The sequence below is a fragment of the Stomoxys calcitrans genome, chromosome 2 (assembly GCF_963082655.1).
Source record: "Stomoxys calcitrans chromosome 2, idStoCalc2.1, whole genome shotgun sequence".
Lineage (NCBI taxonomy): Eukaryota > Metazoa > Arthropoda > Insecta > Diptera > Muscidae > Stomoxys > Stomoxys calcitrans.
Window position 1 is genome coordinate 145,009,742 of NC_081553.1, and position 27,449 is coordinate 145,037,190.

Genomic DNA, 27,449 nt, shown 5'->3' on the forward strand with positions numbered 1-27,449 from the left:
AATACAGCGACAGTGACAACCATAACCCTGTTAAAGAAAACCGTTTACGTATATTCTGTATGAAAACTCTCTCTGTTTGGTGTGGTGTCTGTATTACCACGATATTTAATTAACTCCACGCTTAAGCAATCCACCATGAAACTTCCAGCAACTATTGGCACGAAATTCAAACCTATGGTCATTGTGTTTTCAAATTAGACCTATGTAAGTCTTCGACGTGAATTCAAGTGGTCGTTTATTACTGCAGAAGTCAAATCGCCAATATTGGGAACCGACTTGTTAATTAATTACAATTTGATGATTGATCTGAAAAGAAGATGTCTTATCGATAATATGACCAAAATCAGCAGCCGCGGTAAAATTCGAATGCTTGGTATTTTTAGCATTTCAATTCTTTCTACATCAACTGGATACTTCAGAAAATTGATTGATGAATTCATTGACATACCAACTACGACATTGGCTCGCAAGACAGCTATTGAACCTATTGTTACCCACAACATTGTACACCTTTGGCCTTGTTGAATTATTTTTTTGTATATGCTATTTGGTTTGCGAAATGCCACCCTGACATTTCAAAGATTTATGGATTCGGTTTAAAGGGGCCTTGACTATGTTTATTGCTACATAGACGATATTATTGTCATGTCATCGTCAGTTGAGGAGCATGAGACTCATTTGTGAGTGGCATTTCAACGTTTACGTTATCATGGACTAACAATAAATGTTAGCAAATGTTGTTTTGGTCAATCGGAGGTTCAGTTTCTTGGATATATCATCAACGGCGATGGCTCGAAACCTCCGACCCTTTGAGTAACCGCAATCGAAAACTATGCTAAGTCTGAAACGATTTGTGAACTTCATGGATTTCTTGGTGTGATAAACTTTTATTGTCTATGCATAACTCTTGCTGCTCAATTTCAGGCACCATTAAACGAATTTCTCAAAGATACGAAGAAGAATTATAATAGGAAAGTCCCTTGAACACCGAGAAAGAGAGAGGATTTTTGGCTTGTAAGTAGAGCCCGCTTCATGCAACCATGCTTGCATCCGGCTTCAACCTAAGACCTAGCTCTTACTACGGATGTATCGGATATTGCAACCGGTGCCGTTCTAGAACAGAACTATAATGGAGCGTGGTAGCCTCTTGGTTTCTTTTCCCGGAAGTTAAGTAGTTCTGAAAGGCAATAAAATACTTTCAGCATGTTCTCGGAGCTCGCCATTTTGTGATAAGGACCGATCACAAACCTTTAATCTACGCTTTTTCTCAAAGACCAGAGAAAGCTTCACCTGGACAACTGAGGCACTTAGACTTTATCTCGTAATCCATAACTGAAATTACATATTTATCAGGACCTGAAAACACTGTGGTAGACGCATTTTCTCGCATCAATGTGATATCGACGCCTGCTTCAGTTTCTCTAAAAGAACTCCAATCAGCCCAAGAGACAGACGAAGAGTTGGTATCTATTGTAAATGGCGCCGATTCTTTGAAGCTGCTGAAGGTACATTTCGATTCAACTCCAGTTTATTATGACATCTCGACTGGAAATATTCGCATAAACGTTCCTGAATCCTTACGTCAACAAACGTTGAACTTCATTCACAATCTTTCATATCCCAGTGGAACCTCTTGGTCTACTGGACCACTCGAAATAGTTTAAAGAATTTCAGATCACATATATATGATCATGCCCTTATCATGATGTTAACATATCCGTCGACCGTCTGAAACCGGCTTTCATCATCCATAATTCTGAACAACCGGTAAAAGAACGTCAAGAACCACAGCCAACACAAGATACAACGTCGAGGTCTGAGACTATTATTCATAGTCTCAAATCATGAATCGTCTTCAGTTCGATATTCACCAGCAATTGATAATGAACTACCACAACCATGACCATCTCGCAAAAGTGTGTCGTTCCAAGCACTTCCTGTGGCAACCCCGAACTTGCCGACTTCTGAGAGTAAACTCCGCTGCGCCTTCTTTTACTTTATATGGAATAAAATTATACTTTGAATATTTATTTTTGACAATAAAATACCTTTTAGTGAAATACTACGAAAATTGTATGTGTATATCTGCAACCAACCCAACCCAACCCATAAACAGCAATTATTTTCTGACCATCGCAATATGGGGCTCAAATAAAAGTATTTGGGAGTATAATACAAATCTGATATCCAAATGTGGGACCATATATTTTAGGGCACCGACCCTTCCACAAAACACCCCCCAAATAGTACAAATTTATCGACCATGGCAATATGTGGCTCAAATGAAAGGTAATTGCGTTTAGAAAATGAATTTGATAACCAATTTTGGGGCTAAGTGTTTGAGGAACGCTCCATCCCATTAACTCCCCTTAGACCAATGGTAACGTGGGGATTAAAAAAATGGTATTTGAGAGTAGAGCACGATGCTGATATTTTTTCAGGGCTAAGTGTCTGGGGGGCCACCACACCCCTGAAAACAACACTAAATTGGACATACATACATATTTGCTGATCATGACAATATAGGACTCAAATGAAAGCTATTTGGGAGTAGAGCATGAAATGCATACCCACTTTCGGGACCACGTTTCTGGGGTTCCACACCATCCCCTTAACCCACCAACTACAACCGTGGGCCCTTCCCACTACCAAAATCCATATGAGAATATCGGGCTCAAATAAAGTCCTTTAAGAATGGGGTACATCTAACATCCAAACTTAAATGAATGATTCATAGACCAATAAAGATCATATGGGATTTATATAAAGGCATTTATATTGTTATACCGTCACTCAAGCGATATACACATACTATTTTCGTAGCATGTTCTGTTTTTTTGAGCTTTCTGAATCTTTTTTCGAGGGCGACATAATGAACCGATCGCCGCAAGGACATGATGCGATTGGATATTAAAAGGCGCCAATAACACTCTATTTCCATTGAGTATCACAGGCGTATCTGGGGTATATGTCAGACACTTAATTCCACTATCTGCAATTTGTGGGCGCGTTCGGAAGCTCTCAACTGAGGATCTCATGAACACCACACAAATAGGAGCTCAGTTCCGAAATCGTACAACCAAAAATAGTACAACAACTATCCGAGAGTAAAATATTTTATTTATATAAAATAATAAGTGCTATATTATAATAATTTGGTAAAATTGCTTAATTTGTTTATCTCTTTAATTTATAGCTAATATTTGTTTTAAAAATAATTATGGTAAACAATTATTTTGACATGTGATGCCAAGCCATTCGTCACTTCCGTCGCAACAATCACAGATAAAATCATTTACTCGACTACTTAAGATAAAAATGTCACGTCCTCTTCCCGTTATATGTCGTTTTTGAAACTTGCAAAAAAATCTACCGTTACTGCAGGCATTTGTACTCGGTTCATCGCTACCATCGTTTGGACAATCACAATAATCGTCGTTCACCCGCTCGAAGGGTATCTCCAAGCTTCCATCCAAGCAACGAAAATTTCCTTCAAAGTTCGGCTTATACGAATCGAAGTCAAAAAGTCTTATTCCTCTGAAAAAGAAATGTAAAAAATTGATTTTTTAGGTTTATCATGTTTATTTTTAACATATGAGCCTTAGTAGCCGATTTGGTAGTGTGCTCGGTTTCACCAGTGGTAAAAATTTGTTTTTAGTTTCACAACAAGGTTTTGAATCTTATAACTAAAGTATGTGAACTTTTGTTGGTAAAAATACATTGTTACTAAAGTTGAAATAAATAAAATTGCGTTAATAAAAGTCGTTATCAGAAAAATATAGGAAAATTTAAATAATTGACCAAGTAAATAAGTTTCTTGACATAAGGCGTTAAGGCAAAAATGGGGAAAAAATTAAAAATTTGTATATAAAGCACTCCTAAATTTGATGGCGTTGCCAAAAAATTTAACTGGAGGAGGCAGGGAGTTCCAGAGAAATTAGCATTGTAGAAAAATGTCCATCTTCTAGATCTTCAAACATTGAGGTTGCTGTAGAGATTTTCGGAAGATCTGTGGTACGATTCTCTAAATTTTATTTTTATCGAACTGACGTCGTCACTCTAAAATCTCTGACACCAAGTTTCGAGGTGTCTCCCACAACTTGATCTTTTCATCGGGCTTTTGGTCTTCCCGGTTTGCGTGTACCACCGTGTTTGCCTTCAAAAGACTTCTTTGCTGGAGCTTCTTCATCCATTCTGACAACATGACCTTGCCAACGCAGCCGTTGTATTTTGATGCGTGTAACTATGCTATCGTCGTCATACAGCTCATACAGCTCGTGGTTCATACGTCGCCCACTCGGTGTAAGTATGATCAATATTTTAACACTTTGTTTCTTCTTAATAAATTGTTTTACTTCTACCCCGAAACTGGCACTGGGGAAGTCTCATTGATTCCGTGGCATATTTTCTGTCTAAAGGTACTATAGTTAGGCCCTTCGAAATCCTTCTTCAATGTGGCCCAGATCGGTCCAGATTTGCATATAGCTGCCATATGGACCAATTTCTCAATTTAAGGTTTTGGGTCCATAAAAGGCGCATTTATTATCCGATGTCGCCGAAATTTGGGACAGTGACTTGTGTTAGGCCCTACGACATTCTTCTTCAATTTTTCTCAGATCGGTCCAAATTTGGATACAGCTGCCATATAGACCGATATTTTTTCACCGGATTTTGACGAAACGTGGTTTACATATATTCCCGAGGTGGTGGGTATCCAAAGTTCGGCCTAGGCGAACTTAACGCCTTTTTACTTGTTAAAGACTATAGCGTGATTTCAACAGACAGACGGACAGACATGGCTAGATCATCGTAGATTTTTACGCTGATTAAGATTATAATTACTTTATAGGGTCCGAAATGGATATTTCGATGTGTAGCAAACGGAATGAAAAAATTAATATACCCCTATCCTTCGATGGTGGGTATAATTAATATGGCACCAATAAATTTATCAGCTGCTTACATGCATGTGTATACACAAATGTGAGTGTGTGGAAATTAATAAATAGTTACAACAACTATTGTATTTAAAAAGAAACTAATGCAGCTTTTATTTGTAAATCTAATTAGATTTTGTAGTATTTTCATTAGTATAAGTTAAATAAGCTCAACTTTCCAAAAGCCTTTGGCGGTATCTTTTAATTGTGTCAAAATAATGTTGTTGTAATTGCAAGTCCAAAAGCACAACACTATCTTTCACAATCGTTATAACTTCGTACAGATTTATTGCAATAGCTTGCTGTGAAAGAAAATTTTTTTATTTATTTTAGAAGCATATTTATTTACAAATTCTTTCCAATTTATGCATCCACAAATACTTAATTTTTTGCACCCCGAGTAAGTACATGAGAGCAAGACCACTAACACTAACAACAATTAGAAGTTTGGCGATCGCATTTTTTTACGTAAGAACACGACTTTTTGCGCAACGATTATGGTTGTGCTCCTTTTGGGCGTCGTGAAATGTAAATGTTCCCTAGATGAAAATGAGGATATAGCGAAACAAACACTTTTCATCAATATTTTCCGCTTATTCCTATATGGAGTTACGCCGCGAAATCCGAATATAGTACCAACCTTAACCTTTTCTCTTTTGAAATACTTTAAATAAAAAAATATGTTGATCACTTAATTGTTCATGTTGAATGCCATTATTTTCCCCCGACTTCGGTGAATTTGATGTACAATGACTTATATAAGACCCATTCACATTCATTGGGAATATGGTCCTACTCTATTATTGAGCCCACAATTTTTGTAAACATACCCATGGCGATGGAGACCACCGTGGTGCAGAGTTTAGCCAACGACGCTGTACGTCTGGCTTCGAATCTTGGCGGGAACATCACACAAATTTTCAGCGATGGTTATTGCCTACTAATACTGATAAAATTTGTACTGTGCCAGTAGGAGTATATAAGATTCGGCCCGACCGAACATAACGCTCTGTAACTTGTTTCTCTTTAAAATTTTAATTTTAAAATTTCTAAATATTGTCGGTTGGACTTAACGACTACTATTTTTTGGGTGTTAACTTGCCGATAATTTTCGGTAGTTACCGAAAGTTCATACCGTCAATTTTCGGTAAAATTTTAATGCAGAATAGCACTTACCGACAAATGGCCTTAATTCTGTCGGTAACGATTTAGAGAATCGCACTATTGCTGTATACTAGCTGATGCACCATTAATAGTGTTCTAATATTTAGTAAATCTAAAAAGTAATACCATGCTAATTTTTGTGAACGAAGAAACACATTCATTTGTTGTGTGCAATTTTTAGCCGATTTTTGTTTTTCAAGTCATATTGGCTAAAAGTTAACAGCCATATAGGATACAAGATACGATATCGCTATTAAAGATCTGACGTTGTCTGGCGTGTATAAGGTTTTGTAGAGTGTTCTTAACATTTCGAATATTTTGCCAGTCACTGATATAATGTGGTCCTTCCAGGTTAGTGTTTGATTGTTCAATACACCAAGATTTTTTGCTTTATGTACCTGTTTGATAGCGGTATTCTGAATTTGCATGGGGTATTCGCACACGACTTCCTGGCAGCGGTTTGAACAAAAGTATGAGATTTGTTTTGTTTGGATTTATGTGTAGTTGTGTTTAGCTTCTCTATTCCATGGCATAGTTCACTCTTTGGGCAACTCAAATAAATTTGTACATCATCTGCATAGACTTGGCTATTTGAATTTCTATTTTAGTCTAGTCAGTAGTTCATTTATGTTCATACAAAAAAAGGGGTCCCAAAATGGATTCTTGAGGAACGCCCTGCTTTTTATGTAATAGTCAGGATTCACTAATAGAAGGTTAGGTCACATGCAAAAACACAAAGTGGATAGGCCCCATAAACATCATTAAGGATGTCAAATCTGACGATTGAAAATGTCATCATATAGGAGAAAACGTAAACAAAGAATGAATGTAAAAAGAGAACAAGTTGACATCCTCAATGCCAAGTACTGCCAAATATTAAAAAAAAAGTATATCGGCTGATCGCTTGGCTTAACCTTATTCAGTGAATCCTGTGTAATAGTGTAGAGATTTTTTATTCACGACTGAGTGGACACAATCCTCCAGGTAGTTTGATATTAGATTGGTTGCAGTGTTTGAAAAGTTGAGCACAATCAAATGCTTTGGATTGATCTGGTAAAACAAGACAGGAAAACATTTCATCGCCCAAACATGATTTCACTTCCTCGGTGATGACATCGGTAAGTGCGGTTATACAGCTATGTTTTGCTCGAAAACCGCACTGTCTATTTGAAAGAAGATTATGTTCATTTTAATACTAATATATCTGTTAATGGACAACCCGTTCAGATATTTTGGACAGAAAAGGTAGGATTGAGATGGGTCAATATTCGTTTGAAGGTTTTGGGATCAAGATAACTAATCCTACCATCACCTACTTTCTCAAAATTCGGATGACAAGGATATGCAAACGTCCTAATATTGAAACATCAGGCAATGCAGTGACGGGAAACTTAATGAAGCCTAAATAACAGGGAGGCGACGGTGAGACCATCACCCACTCCCTAGAACCCAATTTACTCAAGATTTGAAAGACAAGGATAGGCAACGATCCTAATATTAGAACATCTAGCAGTGTAGGGACGGTAGACTCTATACATCCTAATGAACAGTGAGCCGACGATGGAACCATTACCGACTTTCTCAAGATTCGGAAAACTAGAATATGCAAAGATCCTACTATTGAAACATCAGACATGGCAGCGACAGAAGTCTCAATGCAGCCTAAAGAACTGGAAACAGACGATGAGACCATAACCTACTCCCAAGAAGCCCATCTAATGGAGGACCAATGATTGAGGTCATCCAGATAAACCTTCACCGGAGCGAGACAGCTACTCGCGCTCTGATGAAGATAATCAGCAAGGGCAAGATTCATATTGACTTAATTCAGGAGCCATGGACGACCCGGAATAATGTTACTGGACTGCAGCATATCAACTACCAATTATTCTATGCTCACACTGGTACTCGGCCGAGGACCTGCGTTATTTGTCTTAATATTAAAATTAAATTATAAATTTTATTCAAGGGTTGTCAATGTCGGGAGAGAGCGGAGCATACCTGGCATCACTTTAGCTGTCTTTCGACTCTCCGAAACCGCCCCCCACATTAGAGCTGCAACGGCTTGTGAGGAAAGCAAAACAGACAGAAATGAGGTTCTAAGAGGGTACCATGCGAACTCTCACCACAATTCGTGAGGTAGTACCAACATTAACAAGCGGGGCCAATAGCTAGCAGAATTCTTGAATACTATCGACCTAATAACATTTAATATTAATAACACCGCTTCCTAAGCTAATAAGATTAGGGGAGAGGTTTTAGATGTGAAAATATGTTCGTAAAATTAAATCTATGAGATTCAGGATTTAAGGGTTTCCATGGAGCACTCCTTCTCTGACCATCGTTACATTAGGTTTTGAACAGCACGGTCAGCGCCGAATCCGATAAGCTTCCGTAAAAAGTTGATAACCAACTGGACAAAATTCGATTATTTAGATTGTCCAAGCATAAAAGCCATTGACAATGATCTACGGGATAACGCCTGCAATAGCGGGGTCTTTCGAAAAAAGTGGTCCTCCTCGAGAAAGGAAATCAGCCCAAGGAAAACCCTGGATGACCGGTGAGATTAGTAACATTGGAAAAGAGGTTCGTAATCTTTACAACAGAGGCAATAAGATCATTAGGGCAGCAAAGTGTGCCTCCTGGAAGCTTTCTGCGAAGAGATCGATAGCTTTAATGACGCCGCCTGGATGAAAAAGCTTCTGCCAAAAACCCAAACTGAAACGTTTGTAGACGACATGGGAGCGGGAGCAAAGAAAACGGGGGATATGTTGAGGCTTTGATGAAAGCGCATTTTGCACAGGATACGATGGGACTCACAGAGAAATACGAATTTTAGAAAAATGAGGCTGACTGAAGTCTTACCATAACGGAACTTATGGTAAAGGAAGCCTTGAGAAGCTTCCAACATTTAAGTCACCCGGAACTGATGGAATATTTCCGGAATTACTACAGAAGGAGGATGACTATCTGGCGCCCTGGCACATCAAAGGCCTACAGACCTCTTAGTCTTAAAACCATGGAACGTATTGTGGATACCATGAAAAGTACATCCAGCGAACTGATCAAATACAAACAAACTGCCCTGCACGATATTGACTTCGAGGGGGCTTTTAACAATATCCGGACCAACAGATCCATCCAATTCTTAAACCAGTACCGGGTGGACCCAATCCTTAAGGACAGTATAAACCATATGCTAAGGAACAGGTGGATAAATTGTGGGTCCCATAGCATAAATATAAAGGAGAAAACTGCACAACGTATGCCACCTATTATGGATGCGGACTAAGGATGAATTTGAACCCGTCTACAATGCAGACGATGTTATGAAGTATTATAACATCGTCTGCATTGTAGACGGGTTCAAAGGGTAAGGGTCCGAACCAGCTATGTAGAAGGGCCGAAGAGGGTTTGCAGATGTCATATGACTGGGCTAGACCTAGGGGTCTCAACGTTAATCCAGAGAAGATCGAAATATGACCGTTTGTGAAGAAGACGAAGGTTGGCCAATTTGACGCACGTTTCCTCAACTGAACGAAAAGTTTCACATTCAGTAGCGTACCGATCAAACTCACAGATGTTGGTCATTATGTAGACAGGCGGTAGGCTCGAAATGGGGCCTAAATCCGAGTATAGTCTACTGGTTCTACAGGAGACTTAAGGCGAAGGAAGAAAGGATAGAGAATAGGGCGTGCATACTATCGCTGTATAATCGGGGCGACGATAGGAAGCCTGGAAAGAGTGGCAAAGGTTTCCGATCGGATACCAGAGACGACACTTGATGTTGAGTGCGAGGCACTGCTGCCAACGGCACAGTCTTGGATTTACGGAACTCTGTCATTGCCAACTGGAAGTTCATGTTAAATAGATGGGTTGAAGCTAGAGGATATAGTTGGCCTAGGGGTCTACATTGACAAATCAGGGACTGAGATATGTTTTCGACAGCCTGACCACAATACGGTTCAGCAGGCGGATATACGAGTGACCACGGAGTGATTAACGAAAATCTTTACAGACGTCAAGTGTGAAAATCTTTATTGCCCATCAGGGCAATAACAACCAGGGACCGAATTACCGCATACGTGCACGAGTAAAATTGTTCGAAATCTGTATTGCGAATTATGTATCTCTTTCTTGAACGGTATTTTTTGAAATTTAATAACGCGAATGTTTTGAATGGAGCATTATTTATAAAAACTAGGACATACAAGTATATATAACATCCATTAGGTTAGGTTAGGTTGAAAAGAGGGTGCAGGTATTAATCCGCTAATGTCACTATGGACATACACCTTAGCCAGTAATCGGCTTGTTGTGCGCTCTAAAAATTAAAAGTAACCTTGAACAAGCATTAAGTTCGGCCGGGCCATAGCAGTTATATCGAAATATGTTCCGATTTTGACCAAATACTAATAAGTACAAGTCATTGTTCAATTGTGTATAACAAAATATTGGTCTTTTTAGTAGCTATATCTAAAAATAAACCGATCTGGACCATACACGACACGGATGTCGAAAAGCCTAACATAAGTCACTGCGTCAAATTTCAGTGAAATCGGATTATAAATGCGCCTTTATGGGGCCAAGACTTTAAATCGAGATATGGGTCTACATGGCAGCACACAACGCACCGTCCCAAATTTCGGCAAAATCGGACAATAAATGCGCCTTTTATGGACCCAAAACCTTAAATCGAGAGATCGGTCTATAGGGCAGCTATAATCAAATCTGAACCGATCTGGGCCAAATTGAAAAAGAACATCGAAGAGACTTACACAACGCACTGTCCCAAAGTTCGGCGAAATCGGACAATAAATGCGCCTTTTATGGCCCCAAAACCTAAAACCGAGAGAAATCTGAAATCTGAACCGATCAGGGCCAAATTGAAGAAAGATGTCGAAAGGCCTAACACAACTCACTGTCCCAAATTTCAGCAAAATCGAATAATAAATGTGGCTTTTATGGGCCTAAGACCCTACATCGCAGGATCGGTATAAATGGCAGCTATATCTAAATCTGAACCAATCTGAACCAATCTGAGCCAAATTGACGAAGGATATCGAAGGGCCTCACACAGCTCACTGTCCCAAATTTCAGCAAAATCGGATAATAAATGTGGCTTTTATGAGCCTAAGACCCTAAATCGGAGGATCGGTCTATATGGCAGCTATATCCAAATCTGGACCGATCTGAGCCAAATTGACAAAGGATGTCGAAGGGCCTAACGCAACTCGCTGTCTTAAATTTCAGCAAAATCGGATAATAAATGTGGCTTTTATGCGCCTAAGACCCAAAAGGTTAAAAGTTTATTGACGGCAGTTCTCTGGCCTTCACCGCCAAATCATCTGCCCTTTCATTCCCCCTTACTCCGTTATGGCCCGGCACCGAAACGATGTGGATTGGGCCGTCCTCAGTAAAGGCGTTAATCTCCATCTGACATTCCAAATTTGTTCGTGATATTACCTCCTGGTTGTTATTGTCCTTTTGGCCATTTTACTGTCCGAAAAGGTGTTCACACTCGACGTCCTCGCGTTAGCACAACAACACCTCACACATTCCGTCATTACCCGGATCTCCGTCTGCAGGACTGTATTATGGTTAAGCAGTCTAAAACAGATCTCAGTCCTTCGGTTTTTAATGTAGACCTCAGCCCCATTCTGTCTCCTAGCTTTGATCCATCCGTGTAACATGATCTTCCATATGGCAATAGTAGGGTACCGTCATTCCAAGATTGTTTCGATGGTACCAGTGTCTCGCACTCGACCCCAAAGTTCATCTCAGGTATCTGATTGGAAACCTCTTCCCTTCCTTCCAGTTTGCCTAACATCGCCTCGATTATACCGCGATGGTATTAGTTGCACTCATCCTTAATCTATTCTCTAATGCCTTATATCTCATAGCCGCAGTGGCTGCCTCACAATTAAACTGTATGTCAATGGGTCGGATATCTAGAATTGTCTTCAGTGCCCTAGTGGGTGTGGTCCTCATCGCGCCGCCTATACCAAGCCAACATTTTTTTTTAACCTGTTGTATGGTCCTTATGTTGAACTTTTTCTCCAAAGCAGTCCACTAACTACTGAGACGTGAGTAAGTATTGGTCTAATCACGCTTCTCTAGAGCCAGTGGACTATCCTCGAATTCAGGTCCCATTTCGACTACACCGCCCGTATACATAGTGCTCAACATCTGTGAACCTTCTAAGTACGCTCCTGAATGTGACACTTCCAATTAAGTTTCTTATCCAAGATCACTCCTAAGTATTTGACCTTGTCCGATTTCGAAATCGTTTTATTGAGAAAACGTTGAACGTCAAATTGGCTCACCTTCGTTTTCCTCGTGAACAGGCATATTTCTGTCTTCTCTGGGTTAGCACAGAGACCCCTGGGTCTAGCCCAGTTATATGCCATATGCAAGACCCTTTCGGCCCTTCAGTATAGCTGGTTCCGATCCTTGCCCCTAAGAAGTATTATACGTCGTCTGCATAGCAGACGGGGTCAAACCCCTCCTCAGTCAGCATCCGTAATAGGTAATTTATGGTTGTCATCCAAAGGAGTGGCGATAAAATGTCCTCCTGTGGCGTGTCCTGTGACACTTTTTCCCTTATGCTTATGTCATGGGACCCCCAATTTATCCACCTGTTCCTTAGCATACGGTTTATTCAATCTCAAAGGAACTAGTCCATCCGGTACTGGTCTAAGGATTTGATCAATGTGTCGTTCTGCACATTATTAAACGCTCCCTCGAAGTCAATGAAAACCGCCAACATGTATGTCTTGGCATTCTTCTATTGTATGCACAACCTCGTGCAGGGCGGACTCCACCGACCTTCCCTTGACATAGGCATGCTATTTGTGTTTGATCAGTTCACTGGATGTCCTACTTTATCATGGTATCCACAAATACGTTCCATGGTTTTGAGTAGAAAGGACGTAAGGCTTATAGGCCTGAAGGCCGTTGGTGTCACATAACTTGACTTGAATAGTGGCCAGATGAGGAGCCAGATACGCGGAAAAAACTAAAGACATTGTTAAATAAAGAAAAATTCAAATAAAAAATTCACTGGAATCGGACCTATAAACGAATTTGTATTATTGATTAACAATTTTTTAATTTGGATTTATGACAAGCTTAAAATTCCAATTTAATGAAAGGAAATAATTGATATTTTTTGCATTAATCAAGAACTTTTTATTTTATTGAATTAAATTGCGGATAAAACATGTAGTATATTGCTTTAAAATATTTTATATTTTATTTATATTTTCTAAAAAAAGAAAAAAATTGCCTTTCCTTTATAAGCCTCTCTTCATTGTCGTGGATACCGTCTATAAAAAGTATAATGAACAAAATAATTTATATACATATTAAAGTGAATAGTAATAAATACCAATCCATCGTTTTCCAAACTAATATAGTCTCTATAGGGATAACAACATATTAAAATAAAATAACATTCATAAACGCTATTTGAGTATAACACTTTTTAACATACATTGTTTTACTTAACAATTATTATTAAATAATTTATTTTATTAAGGGATAAATAGAAACCATACTTTCTATTTTTCTTGATTTTTTTATCAACCCCCACCACTATGTGTTTGTATATGATAGAAACTAAACGTATATTTGGCTCATTCACACTTCTTCGCATTACATATGTGTGAAAGAGGACACAACAGAACACAAAAATAAGTATTCACAATTTTTATTATTAAATAACAATTTAATTCGTACAATTAAAAATGTGTTTAACGTATGCCTTCTTTACCAATCACATGCCATGATACAAAAAAAAGTTTTTCAATGTCAACAATAATTAAATTTTAAAAGTCAATACCATGTTTAATCGGTCAAATTTAGATCTATATTTTTCTGTGTAGTCGGTCTCCTTTTATAGTAACGCCGGAAATATTCCATCAAGTCCGGGTGACTTCAATGATTTGAAGCTCCCCAAGGCTTCATTGGCCATAAATTACGTTATAATGAACCTTCGATCAACCTCATTATTCCAAGATTCCGGTGTCTCCGTGAGTCCCGTTGTATCCTGTGGAAAATGCGTTTTTATCAAAAGCGTCAACATGTCCTCCGTTGTTTCTGCTCTCACTCCCATGTCGTCTACTAACGTTTCAGTTTGGATATGGGTTTTTGAGAGAACTTTTTTATTCTTGGCGGCGTCGTTAGCGCTATCGACCTGTTCACAGAGAAGCTTCCGGTAGGCACGTTTTGCCGCTCTGGTATTCACATTGAATTCCTTGAGCCGTATGTAGTATACATTGCAGTAAACCTCTGCATTTTTACAAGGTGCTCTGTTAAAAAGTCTGCAGACCTCTTTTCATATATACTAAGAATCTTCCCGGTATTCCAGGGTTTTTCTTGTGCTGATTTGCTTTCTTGAAGAGGACAACTACCTTCGAAAAAATCCACTATTGCAGTCGTAATCCTGTTGACATTATCGTCAATGTCTTCTATGCTTGGGCAATCTGAATTATCTTGCCCAAGTCTTCTCCTGAGTAGTCTTCCAAATTTTGTCCAGTTGGTTTTCAACTTATTCCGGAAGCTTATCGGATTCGGCGACTCGACACTAGAATCCTGAATCTCATCGAATAGATTTTCCGAACATATTGTCACTTCTAAAATCTCTTCCCTAATCCTATTAACAAAGGTAGCGGCGTTACCAATATTAAGTGTTTTTAGGTCGTTAGTATTCAGTCTTCCAAATCTGGGGTAAATGGGCTTCTTGGGAGTAGGTTATGGACTCATCGTCGGCTCCCTGTTAGTTAGGTGGTATTGAGTTATCTGTCACTGCACTGCCTTATGTTTCAGCATCAGGATCTTTATCCATCCCAGTCTTCCGAATCTCGAGAAACTCGGTAATAGTTCCGTCGTCGGGTCTCTATTCGTTGGGCTGTATTGGGTCTCTCGCCCCTGCACTGCCAGATGTTTTAGTATTAGGACCTTTACTTATCCTAGTCTTCCCAATACGGAGAGAGTTGGTGATTATTTCGTCGTCGGCCTCCTGTCCGTTAGGCGGTATTGAGTGTTCCGTCACTGCACCGCCTGCTCAATATGAGGATAGTTGCCTATCTTTGTCTTCCCAATCTTGAAAAGGACGGCCATGGATCCGTAGTACACGATGCCTTTAGTCTTAGCCAAACTTGTCACGGAGACTTGATCAATGCCCTGCCTCTCCTCCCATTTTAATACGGCCAAATCCTGATTTTGCTTGTTTAAGACTTCCATCATGCGTTCCGTCGCGATTCCGACGCCCACATCCTTGATGAAGACCGGCGCCTTTGTAATCTGTGGGATGTCCATCTTACTCAGAAGGTCGAGTTTTGCGCCCCAGGGAGTATGGATACTTCCAACGAGTTTTTTGACGGTATCAACACATTCCGCTGAAGCAAAGCCCAGCGAAAAGATGTCCCCTCTATACTCACAGCGCATAATTCGTATGGGTGGACCTCCTTCAGAGTTCAATTCATGTTCGGTCTTGGTCTTCCCAGAGTACTTTAAAGCGCGGAGCTCTTCTTCAGTATTTTAGCAGTGTTATGCTCTTCACGAGATCTGATTCTCTTTCCAGCTTCCGTAGAAGTGCTTGGAATGTCAGCTTTATGCCTTCGAGCAACCTGCAATTTCGCCAGATTGCGCTGCCGGTATATACTCCTCTGTCTCCTTCGTCGTGCCCCGTATAGCTTTCCCGGTCTGTTTGTGAGCTTAGCAAAGCCATCGCTCACCTCTTTCGTCAACCCACTGCCCATGTTCTCGATTCGGTTGACGACTAGATGTGCGCTTGAAGGATTACTCTCGACTACAGATGCCATGGCACCTACAACTATAGGAGGGGAGGACAAATATGCTGCGGTCTCACGCCACCACCGTAGCTTTAGGATCTTTGGAGTTCATTTTGAACCTACACCAAAAAGGTTTTAAAATTTTTTCGTAATAGGTATTACCTATTCCGACATACGGAAATTTTTCTTTGAGGAGAGAAATGAAAACACATCCGCTCTACTCAACGGCTTCTCTAATTGTCGCAAGCTAGTAATATCCATTAAACACGAAATGAAATTGTATTCGATACGAAAGCGCACTCGATCACGTATGCGGTAATTCGGCCCAGGACGGTAAGGTCACGAACAGTCTTGTAGTGTAAGAAGGAGATTAACGCCTTCTCTGAGGATGGCACGATCAGCATCGTTTGGTTGCCGAGTCACAGCGGATTAAGGGGTAATGAGAGGCCAGGCAATTTGGCAGTAAAAGCCAGAGGACTTCCGCCAGTAAACTTGGTTAAGCCGAAGCCTTTCGAGTCGACACAGTCCGAGTAAAGGGCATGGGCGACGAACGCATGTAACACTGTGGAACAGCGAAACGGCCGGTACGACGACGAAAATTCTACAGGGAGATCCGGATGATCAGAAGACCAGGCTATTACTGAACGGAAGTAAGAAGATTAGTATAACTTTCGGTATCATAACAGGACACTACGAGCTCTTTTAGGCAAAATCGGTGCAGCAAGTGATAGCATGTGGGGAGGGTGATGAGACATTGGAGCATTTTCTATGTCATCGTCCGGCTTTCGCTGCTAACAGACGCCAGTACTTAGGTGGGGTCACAAAACCAGACATGAATAAACATAAGACGCGGTATGGAAAACAATTAGTGATTTTGTAAGTAACACAGAATTCCTTACTTAGATTTGCTTTTTCGAAGTTACTTTTTATTATTCAGAACGCACAACAAGACGATTACAGGCTTAGATGTATGTCCAAAGTGGCATGGCCGGATTGATATCAGCACCTTCTTTTCAACCTAACCTAATCATTTGTGGTTGCAGCGATATGTGTAGGTGGTTGAATTCACTGATTGCATTCATATTGTATTTAAAGAGTCTATATGTGTAGTTTCTCGCAGAATATTCGAATTCAGATCACCACCAAGCATAATTTCATCATAATTTACTGTTATATCAAGTAAAGTGCTCACTATTGGATCGTACGGTATACATTTTTTTTTGGCCTTAAATACATCCAAGAAGCAACATATGTGAATTTAAAATTGCTTCCAGAAATATTGACTCTAATTTCTCATTCGTGTCTGATTTTCGAATAACCTTACACTCCTAAGGAACATCTGTCGTTTCTAAAAACTTTAAAGCCATATGCACCAATCACGCTATCTGTAATAGTGGTGTTGGACCAAGTTTCGGACACATAAATAATATCAACTTCTGAGATTTAAAATATAAGTCTAAATTCATCAGTTTGTCTGAGTAGATGTGGCAGTTTAAACCACGCTTCTGCTTGGCCATAATCCAAATCATATTCTTCAGTGCAGTACCACGGCATGCTGTCTGTGATCAAATCCATCTGTTGTCTTGCAATTTCTTTTCAATAATCTATTTAATCCTTCAATTTCTGCTGATTTGGGAGAAATAACGTAAAATAAAAAATATATTTAAAAATAAAAAATATATGATCAGCTAGTGATTGAGAGGATGGACAAAAAAACTGTCCCGATGAGCAAGGCTTTCCATTTGTTGCGGGTTAACGTAGGGTTTGCTTTCTCTCCGATATGCTGCAGAAGTAGCAGAGGTTTAAGGTTTCTTTTAATTTGCGAAAAAGTAATTATTTTTCATATAAGGTGTGATCATTTGAATTATTATTGTTGTGTCCTTTAGATGTTTGTTTTTACTTTGCATTCGATAGATGTCTTTCTATTGGGGAATAGGTTAAATTAAAACGTTGCAGGTATTATCGAATACATTGTACAAGTTTTCAGATTTATTGTAGGGGATGTCATTTGCACCCAGATCGCATGCAACAGATAAATTTTTTGTCCTCGTAATTGTGATTTCAATGAAATTATTTCATCTTCCATGCTCTTGATTTTTTTTTTTGCATTCCGTCTCTACCAAAGAAATTCTTTCAAACAATGTTTTTATTGTTTCTTCGGTTTGCAGTTGACGTTCTTGCATGCTTACCTGCTTGCCCTCAATTTCGTCGACTCTCTTGTTGGTATGTGAGACAACTCTCTCCTCTCTTTCGAAAGTTCATTGCGGTTTTTGGCGTGTTTTCTGGCAGACGTGAATCCTCTCTGCCCCTTTTGACCTTTGCGATTTGTTCAATTTATTACAGAGAGTATTTGGTTGTGGTTTTCACACTCATCTTGATTTGACATTTTTATTATACCCTCCACCATAAGATGGGGGGTATACTAATTTCGTCATTCTGTTTGTAACTACTCGAAATATTCGTCTGAGACCCCATAAAGTATATATATTCTTGATCGTCGTGAAATTTTATGTCGATCTAGCCATGTCCGTCCGTCCGTCTGCCTGTCGAAAGCACGCTAACTTCCGAAGGAGTAAAGCTAGCCGCTTGAAATTTTGCACAAATACTTCTTATTAGTGTAGGTCGTTTGGTATTGTAAATGGGTCATATCGGTCCATGTTTTGATATAGCTGCCATATAAACCGATCTTGGGTCTTGACTTCTTGAGCCTCTAGAGTGCGCAATTCTTATCCGATTGGAATGAAATTTTGCACGACGTGTTTTGTTATGATATCCAACAACTGTGTCAAGTGTAGTTCAAATCGGTCCATAACCTGATATAGCTGCCATATAAACCGATCTTGGGTCTTGACTTCTTGAGCCTCTAGCGTGCGCAATTCTTATCCGATCAGAATGAAATTTTGCACGACGTGTTTTGTTATGATATCCAACAACTGTGCCAAGTATGGTTCAAATCGGTCCATAACCTGATATAGCTGCCATATAAATCGATCTTGGGTCTTGACTTCTTGAGCCTCTAGAGTGCGCAATTCTTATCCGATTGGAATGAAATTTTGCACGACGTGTTTTGTTACGATATCCAACAACTGTGCCAAGTATGGTTCAAATCGGTCCAAAACCTGATATAGCTGCCATATAAACCGATCTTGGGTCTTGATTTCTTGAGCCTCTAGAGGGCGCAATTCTTATCCGATTTGAATGAATTTTTGCACCAAGTATTTCGTTATGATATCCAACAACTGTGCCAAGTATGGTTGAAATCGGTCCATAACCTGATATAGCTCTCATATAAACAGATCTGGGGATTTGACTTCTTGAGCTTCTAGAGGGCGCAATTCCTATCCGATTTGGCTGAAATTTTGCATGACGTATTTTATTTTTACTTTCAACAACTGTGTCAAATAAGGTTCAAATCGGTTCATAACCTGATATAGCTGCCATATAAACCGATCTGGGATCTTGACTTCTTGACCCCTAGAAGTCGCAATTATTATCCGATATGCCTGAAATTTTGTACGACGGATCCTCTCATGACCATCAACAAAGGTGTTTATTATGGTCTGAATCGGTCTATAGCCCGATACAGATCCCATATAAATCGTTCTCTCTATTTTATTTCGTGAGCCCCAATGGGCGCAATTCTTATACGAATTGGCTGAAATTTTACACAGGTCTCCAACATATAATTTAATTGTGGTCCGAACCGGACCATATCTTTATATCGTTTTAATAGCAGAGCAACTCTTTTCTTATATCCTTTTTTGCCTAAGAAGAGATGCCGGGAAAAGAAGTCGACAAATGCGATCCATGGTGGAGGGTATATAAGATTCGGCCCGGCCGAACTTAGCACGCTTTTACTTGTTTTGATCTTATGTTTGTATTGTTACACTGATAGACACTATTTTATATATTGCCAATATCGCGAGATAAATTTAATGATTTATACATAAATTGAAATAAAAGTGCAGAGCAAATAAAAAAACACGTATGTCTCTCACAGCTTCAACTTGCTTCTAAAACTAAGGTAACAAAAAAATCAAAATAGATGCTGCTGTGCGCTGCTAGAAACAATCAGTTAATGGTATTTTAGAAAAAAAATTAATTTTTTATTTTGCTTGCAGAGTGCGATTTTTCGCAATCAATTAATAATAATGGTTGCTTAAACATAAAAAGTTCATGTATGATATGATAATGTTCATAAAGCAATGCGTTGAAAAGCTGGATAATTCAATTAAAACGGTTATCAATTCAATAAATCAATTTGTATAGAAATATTTTTCTTAGGTTAGGTTAAAAAGAGGGTGTGGATATTAATCCGCCCTATGCCGCTATGTACATACTCCTAAGCCAATAATCAGCTTGTTGTGCGCTCTAGATACTAAAAAATAACCTCGGAAACGAAAACCTATGTTAGGAATTGCGTGTTACTTACAAAATCCTTAATTGTTTTCCATACCACGACCCTAAGTTGATTCATGTCTTGTATTGTGTACCCACCCAAGTGTCGGTGTATGTTAACCGCGAAAGCCGGGCAATGACATAGGAAATGCTCCAACGTCTTATCATCTTCGTCGCATGCCTATTAAAGTAAATAATTGTAAATATTAAATAATTGTAATATTATACTACAATGTTATTAAATCGAAAACTAATAATTTTTACAAGCGGAGACGGTCGTAATGCTACAACTATATAGATCTCATTGTTAAAGCCGCTTTTACACGGCATGTAGTTGTCTTATGACATGCACCTTTTTGTATTCACATGTAATGTAAATGTTTGCCAAATTCTCAATTTACATACAATTCATAATTTTTGTTATCACATGTTATATTCGTATGACATAACCTAAAATTTGTGAGCATATCTGATTTTGAATGTGCAAAAATTGTTAAAGAGGTTAAATTATAATTTTTTTTCGACTGTCAACAAAAACAGCTGATTTATTTATGTTTTTGTCAGAAACCAAACCAAAAAATTGCATGTGCTATTTTAAAAAGTAATTTTCATATATTAATTTTATTTGTATGACAAAATATGTTTAATTTGGCATGCCCAAAGACTCCTATATACAGTGCAATAGATAAAATATGACCCAAAATGTAAGTCGGCCGTGATTGCTTTCTGTTTTATTGTTGTGTTTATTGAATGGAGTATGTGGGTTCATCCAAAGTTTACAGGTAGGAATATCCGCAAAGGGACACAATTGTCTCTATAAAGTGTATAATTAAGAAATTATTTTTACATTGAAATGAATCGTGAAATGGTTCGAAGTATAGATCCACATGAATGGGTGCTGTTAGGACGTTGTGCTTCTGTCAATTTTTATATTTCGATAAATAAATAATCCAACACAAAAAAATTGGATGCATTAATATGCATAAATAAATATATTATATATTTTTTTTTAATTGTTTTCTCCATTTTTTATCCAATTTTTTCATTTATGTGAATTACAATATATTACAAATCACTTTTCCCACTATTTGGATTTTTTTTTTGGAAATAAATTTTCCTTAATCCACATGTTTTCTTGAATTACCATACGGGTTCGCAAAATTTGTTGTATGCGTTTATATATTTGGCACACTTTCACTTCTGTTCGGATTACATATGTGTGAAAGGGATCGCAAAAAGATGCATACCGTTTATGATATTAAGTAACAATTTTAAATCGTGCAGTTAAAAATTTATTTATCAAATTAAATTAAAAAATTAGTAAATTAATTGATTAACTAATTGAATAATTTGCTGAAATCGGACCTTTAAACGAATTTGTATTATTGATTAACAATTTTGCAATTGGACTTATGAGTAGCTCCAACATCTAATTAAGGTGGTTATTATCTCATTAAACCAATTCATTTGAATATTGCTCTTTCTTTAAAATAACGTTTCTACAATGTAATAAAAATATATAATTGAAATTTTTCACATTAACAAAAAAAACTTTTTATTTCATTGGATTAAATTGCGGATAAAACATGAAATATATTGCTTAAAAAGAATATATATTTTTTTATTGGTCTTAGGCTTCTAAACACGAAGAAAGTTTGTCATTTTCATTATGATCTTTTTTTAATGTTCAGATGATCAAAAATAAATTAAATTATATACATATTTAAAATGAATCGTAATAAATACCAATCTTAGCGTTTTGGGTTATCTATGGTAAATCTAGATCTTCCGTTTGGAATTTATCGATTCTATTTGTTAAACTCGTGATTTTTACTGCTTTAAACAATGATAATATCATAAAGAAATGTCCCAGTTGAATGCGCTTCCCTAATGAATCTTAATCAAAGAATAAAAAAGCGCTTCGCAGAAGCAGTAAAGTATTTGCTTAAAAATATGTAGAAAATATTGAGCTATTTTGAGACGCGGTCCTATTTTCAATTACAAAAACCTTCACTAAGACCTACGACTGAAAATGATGACTTTTAAATGTTTTTTGCTATACTATTCTTTAAATAGAAAGCATTAAACAATGGTCTAAAGCCGGACAATATCCTGCAATGGAATCTTAATATTTGTAATTATTTTAACAAAATCAATTAGAATTCAATACCTAAATTGTTAATAAAGGAAACATACACTTATATGTACATTTGAAACATGTATGAAGAAGTCTGTCGTCTTTCAAACTTGGTTAAAAACCAGTTTTTAGTCCTTCAAATCACTCACACTTCCGTTTCTTTTTTAATATTTAGAGAAAATCGAAATATTTATTGCATACTTTATTGCAACTCTATAAACGAGATTGGAAGCACCCGATTAAAGTACTGCATCCCAGTTTGCGCTAATAGAGTACAAAAAAAAAATCCCAGCCAATTTCTTTCCCAACATTTAATGAATTCATCGTTGAAAATTTTCTGCCGTGTACTCGCTCACTAAACACAAAAAATTAATGTCCTGGTTTAATTAAGAAATTTGTACATCCAATTAATGGAATGTTCATGGGAAATTAAGTAGAAGTATATTTATTAATTATTTCATATAACATCGATACATAGGAAGCCTGTAAAAATGTTGCGAAATTGGTCATATAAACTAATTTTTTTAATAATAAACCATTTTGTAATTTGCGTTTATGACAAACTGAATAATTGATTTAAAATGGTTACCAACTCAATAAAACAATTTGTTGCTTTTAAAATACGATGAGTTGAGTAGGAAGAGCGTTTTATTTATCCATAAGCTAGCCAATCCGATAGACTAGTAAATAAACAAATATAAATAAAACATATATGCCTTGCTTTTATCACAAAGACACACGCACTCTATCTGCAGACACAAAGTGGCGTGGCTAGACAAAAAAAAAAAGAAATAGTGCGGTCTTTTTCTCTCCAAAAATATAATTTATTAATTAATTTTGAAGTAAAAGAAATTTATAGTGAATCAAGTTACGCTGAAATAGTGTAAAGCAGACAAAATCAGATTGTGAACAAATAGAATGGATAATTTCCAAACGCAACAATTTGGATGACATTGTAGAAAATAAACTTTGTATTTATAAATAACTAGCTGACCCGGGCCCGCTCCGCTGCGCCTTTTTATACCCACCACCGAAGGATGGGGGTATATTCATTTTGTCATTCCGTTTGCAACACATCGAAATATCCATTTCCGACCCTATAAAGTATATATATTCTTGATCAACGTAAAAATCTTAGACGATCTAGACATGTCCGTCCGTCTGTCCATCTGTCTGTTGAAATCACGCTAGTCTTTAAAAATAGAGATATTGAGCTGAAACTTTGCACAGATTCATTTTTTGTCCATAAGCAGGTTAAGTTCGAAGATGGGCTATATCGGACTATATCTTGATATAGCCCCCATATAGACCGATCCGCCGATTTAGGGTCTTATTCCCGTAAAAGCCACATTTATTATCCGATTTTGCTGAAATTTGGGACCGTGAGTTGTGTTAGGCCCTTCGACATCCTTCGTCAATTTGGCCTATATCGGTCCAGATTTGGATATAGCTGCCATATAGACCAATCTGCCGATTTAGGGTCGTGGGCCCATAAAAGCCACATTTATTATCCGATTTTGCTGAAATTTGGGACAGTAAGTTGTGTTGAGCCCTTTGACATCCTTCTTCAATTTGGCCCAGATCGGTCCAGATTTGGATATAGCTGCCATATAGACCGATCCTCCTATTTAGGGTGTCAGGCCCATAAAAGCCACATTTATTATCCGATTTGGCTGAAATTTGGGAAAAATTTTTGTTTGAGGCCCTTCGACGTCCTTCGCCAATTTGGCTCAGATCGGTCCAGATTTAGTTATAGCTGCCATATAGACCGATCCTCCAATTTTGGGTCTAAGACCCATAAAAGCCACATTTATTATCCGATTTTGACGAAATTTGGGACAGTGAGTTATGTTAGGCCCTTCGACATCTATCTTCGATTTGGCCCAGATCGGATCAGATTTGGATATAGCTGCCATATAGACCGATTTCTTGATTTAAAGTTTTGGGCCCATAAAAGGCGCATTTATTATCCGATGTCGCCGAAATTTGGGACAGTGAGTTATGTTAAGCCCATTGAGAGGCATTTGCAATATGGCACAGATCGGTCCAGATTTGGATATAGCTGCCATATAGACCGAACTCTCGGTTTTAGGTTTTGGGGCCATAAAAGGCGCATTTATTGTCCGATGTCGCTGAAATTTGAGACAGTGAGTCGTGTTAAGCCCCTCGATATACTTATGCAATTTGGCCCAGATCGGTTCAGATTTGGATATAGCTGCCATATGGGCCGACATCTCAATTTAAAGTCTTGGCCCCATAAAAGGCGATTTCACTGAAATTTGACATAGTGGCTTATGTTAGCCTTTTCGACATCCGTGTCGAATATGGTTCATATCGGTTTATTTTTAGACAAAGCTACTGTACTTATTAGTATTTGGTCCAAATCGGAACATATTTCGATATAACTGTTATGGGACAAAAGGTATGCAATTTTCACCGGATTGTGATGAAAGGTGGTTTACATATATACCCGAGGTAGTGGGTATCCAAAGTTCGGCCCGGCCGAACTTAACGCCTTTTTACTTGTTTTACTTTATATGGAACAAAAGTTTCCTTGGAATATTTATTTTCGACAATTAAAGATCTTTTAGTGAAATACCATGTTACGAAAATAGTATATCGCTTGACTAACAGTTTAACAATATAAGTGGCTTTATCTGAAGCCCATATGATCTTTATTGGTCTACGAATTTAAGTTTAGATATAAGGTGTACTCCATTCTTAAAATACTTTATTTCAGCCTCGATATTCTCATGATTTAGGGGTGTTTTCGGGGGTGAGGTGCTCCCCCAGACACTTGGCCCCGAAAAAATGTCAGCATCGTGCTCTTCTTTCAAATACCATTTATTTAAACGCTATATTGCCATTGGATTAAGGGAGTTTACACGATGAGGCGTCCCCAAAAAAGGACCCCAAAATAGGTTATCAAATTCGTTTTCTAATCTCAAATACCTTTCATTTGAGCCACATATTGGCATGGTCGAAAAATTTTAGGCCTTTGGGGGTGTTTTGGAGAAGGGGTGATGCCCTACATTTGGATATAAAATTCGTATTCTACTCCAAAATACCGTGCTCTATTCTCATAAATCTATATATCATTTATTTGAACCCCATGTTGCCATTGGCCACAAAATTGGATATCAAATTCGTTTTCTAATCTCATTTAAACTCCTTATTGCAAAAGTCAGCAAATATGTCCGGATTCGTGCTTTAGTCCCAAACACCTTTTATTTGAGCCCCATATTGCTATGGTCATATATGTGTCCCCTTTGGGGGATGTTTTTGGTGAGAGTCGGCCCCCCAAATACTTGGTCCCATATTTGCATATCAGATTCAAATTCTACACTCAAATACCTTTTATTTAAGCCCCATAATCCCATGGTCAGTAAATAAGTCCTGTTTGGGGGTGTTTTGGGGAACCCCCCCAGAAACGTGGTCCCAGATTTGGATATTAGATTCGTATTCTATTCGCAAATACCTTTCATTTGAGTCCCATATTGCCATGGTCGGTAAATATGTCCGATTTAGGGGTGTTTTGGGGGTTTGGGGGGTTACCCCTAACACTTGGTCTGACAATTGGATATCAGATACGTTTTCTTATCCTAAATACCTTTCATTTGAGTCCCATATTTTCTTGATTGGTCTAAATTTATGTTTTGTAGGTTTTAGGGTGGGGCGGCCCCCCTGATACCCCATCCGAAATTCGGATACCAAATTTTTACTTTTAGTGTACTATAAGAGAGCACACAAAATTTCGCTTAAATCGCACCACCCATCTCCGAGATATAGGGTTTCTGAAAATTAGGGTAAGGGGAAGGATCCGCCCCCTTCAGATATCAAAACATATAGTACCCTATTTCCACCACGGGATCATTATACACCATCTGTGAAAATTTCAAGAAAATCGGTTCAGCCGTTTCTGAGTCTATAAGGAACATACAAACAAACACAAATTGATTTTTATATATAAGATAATAGTATCTAATTTTAATATTTTATTTTCCATAAATAGATAATAGCTGTGTTTTATTTTATTACTATATAGGGCAGTGCAATGAAATTTGTATGAAAATGACATCTATCCAACGAACGACGAAGTTCTGGATAAATTACCAGTGCAGGCTTTTGTAGAACATCTGTCGTCAGGATTGCCATAACATGTTTTTCACAAATAAGACCACACTTATCCTCAGAAGTCCTCTATTGTAAATGGCAACATAAAATTAAAACCAATAATTTATAAAATTGCGTGCACAAATCTTAATACATTTTGTTTGATTTTTTTATTTTATTTATAAATTTTACAATTATTTACACTTTCTACCTCGTATTGTTTTGACAGTTTGGAAAATGGCGTTATCACCTCATGACAACCATACAGACTGGCACTGGAAACTTTTTTACATTTTATTTTTGACCTAGTCTATCCCGTACTAAAATAAAACACAGCCTATATCGAGTTGTAAAACAGCGCTGAGGACAGAAGTTAAAACATGTGGATTTAGGTTTCATGGTATTGTACACAAAATGATAAGATTGGTATGTATTACAAATCATTTTAAATATGTATATAAACTATTTTTTACGTAATATTTATAACAGACGGTGTCTTCGGCAATGAAGAGATGCTCATAATAGAAAAGACAATTTTACTTCTTTTTAAAAACTTGAGATCATTAAATGAAAAAAAAATCGGCAGAGTTCGGCCGGGATTCGATCCTGGGAACACTGAGCAACAGCGAAAGCCGTTGTCTAGCGTTCGAAGCCATCAATACAACTTCCAACAGATGCACAGAATCATGTGTACCACGGAGGTAGTGTAATTATCACAGAAAAAAAATGTGTCATTACACAAAAACACATGCATTGGGAAAAAGTACAGCTAATAAACAGGTTTGTCGAGCGTGGTTAAAGTGGCAATTGTATCATAGAGGCATTTTCGCAAGTAATTCGATTCAAATACAACACCACATACCAACGCACGGCCCTTGAAACCATCACACCTAATATGGTTGA

General features: G+C 37.9%; 1 protein-coding gene across 1 annotated transcript in view; it reads right to left on the reverse strand.

Moving 5' to 3' along the window:
* Nucleotides 1-3,100: 3,100 nt before the first annotated feature.
* LOC106095804 (uncharacterized) overlaps nt 3,101-27,449 on the reverse strand; it is a 67,129-nt gene continuing 42,780 nt past the window's right edge. The window contains exon 2 of the mRNA XM_059362244.1: nt 3,101-3,537. Within this exon, the coding sequence (XP_059218227.1) occupies nt 3,219-3,537 (319 nt within the window). The 3' untranslated portion in view covers nt 3,101-3,218. The remainder of the gene's footprint in view (nt 3,538-27,449) is intronic.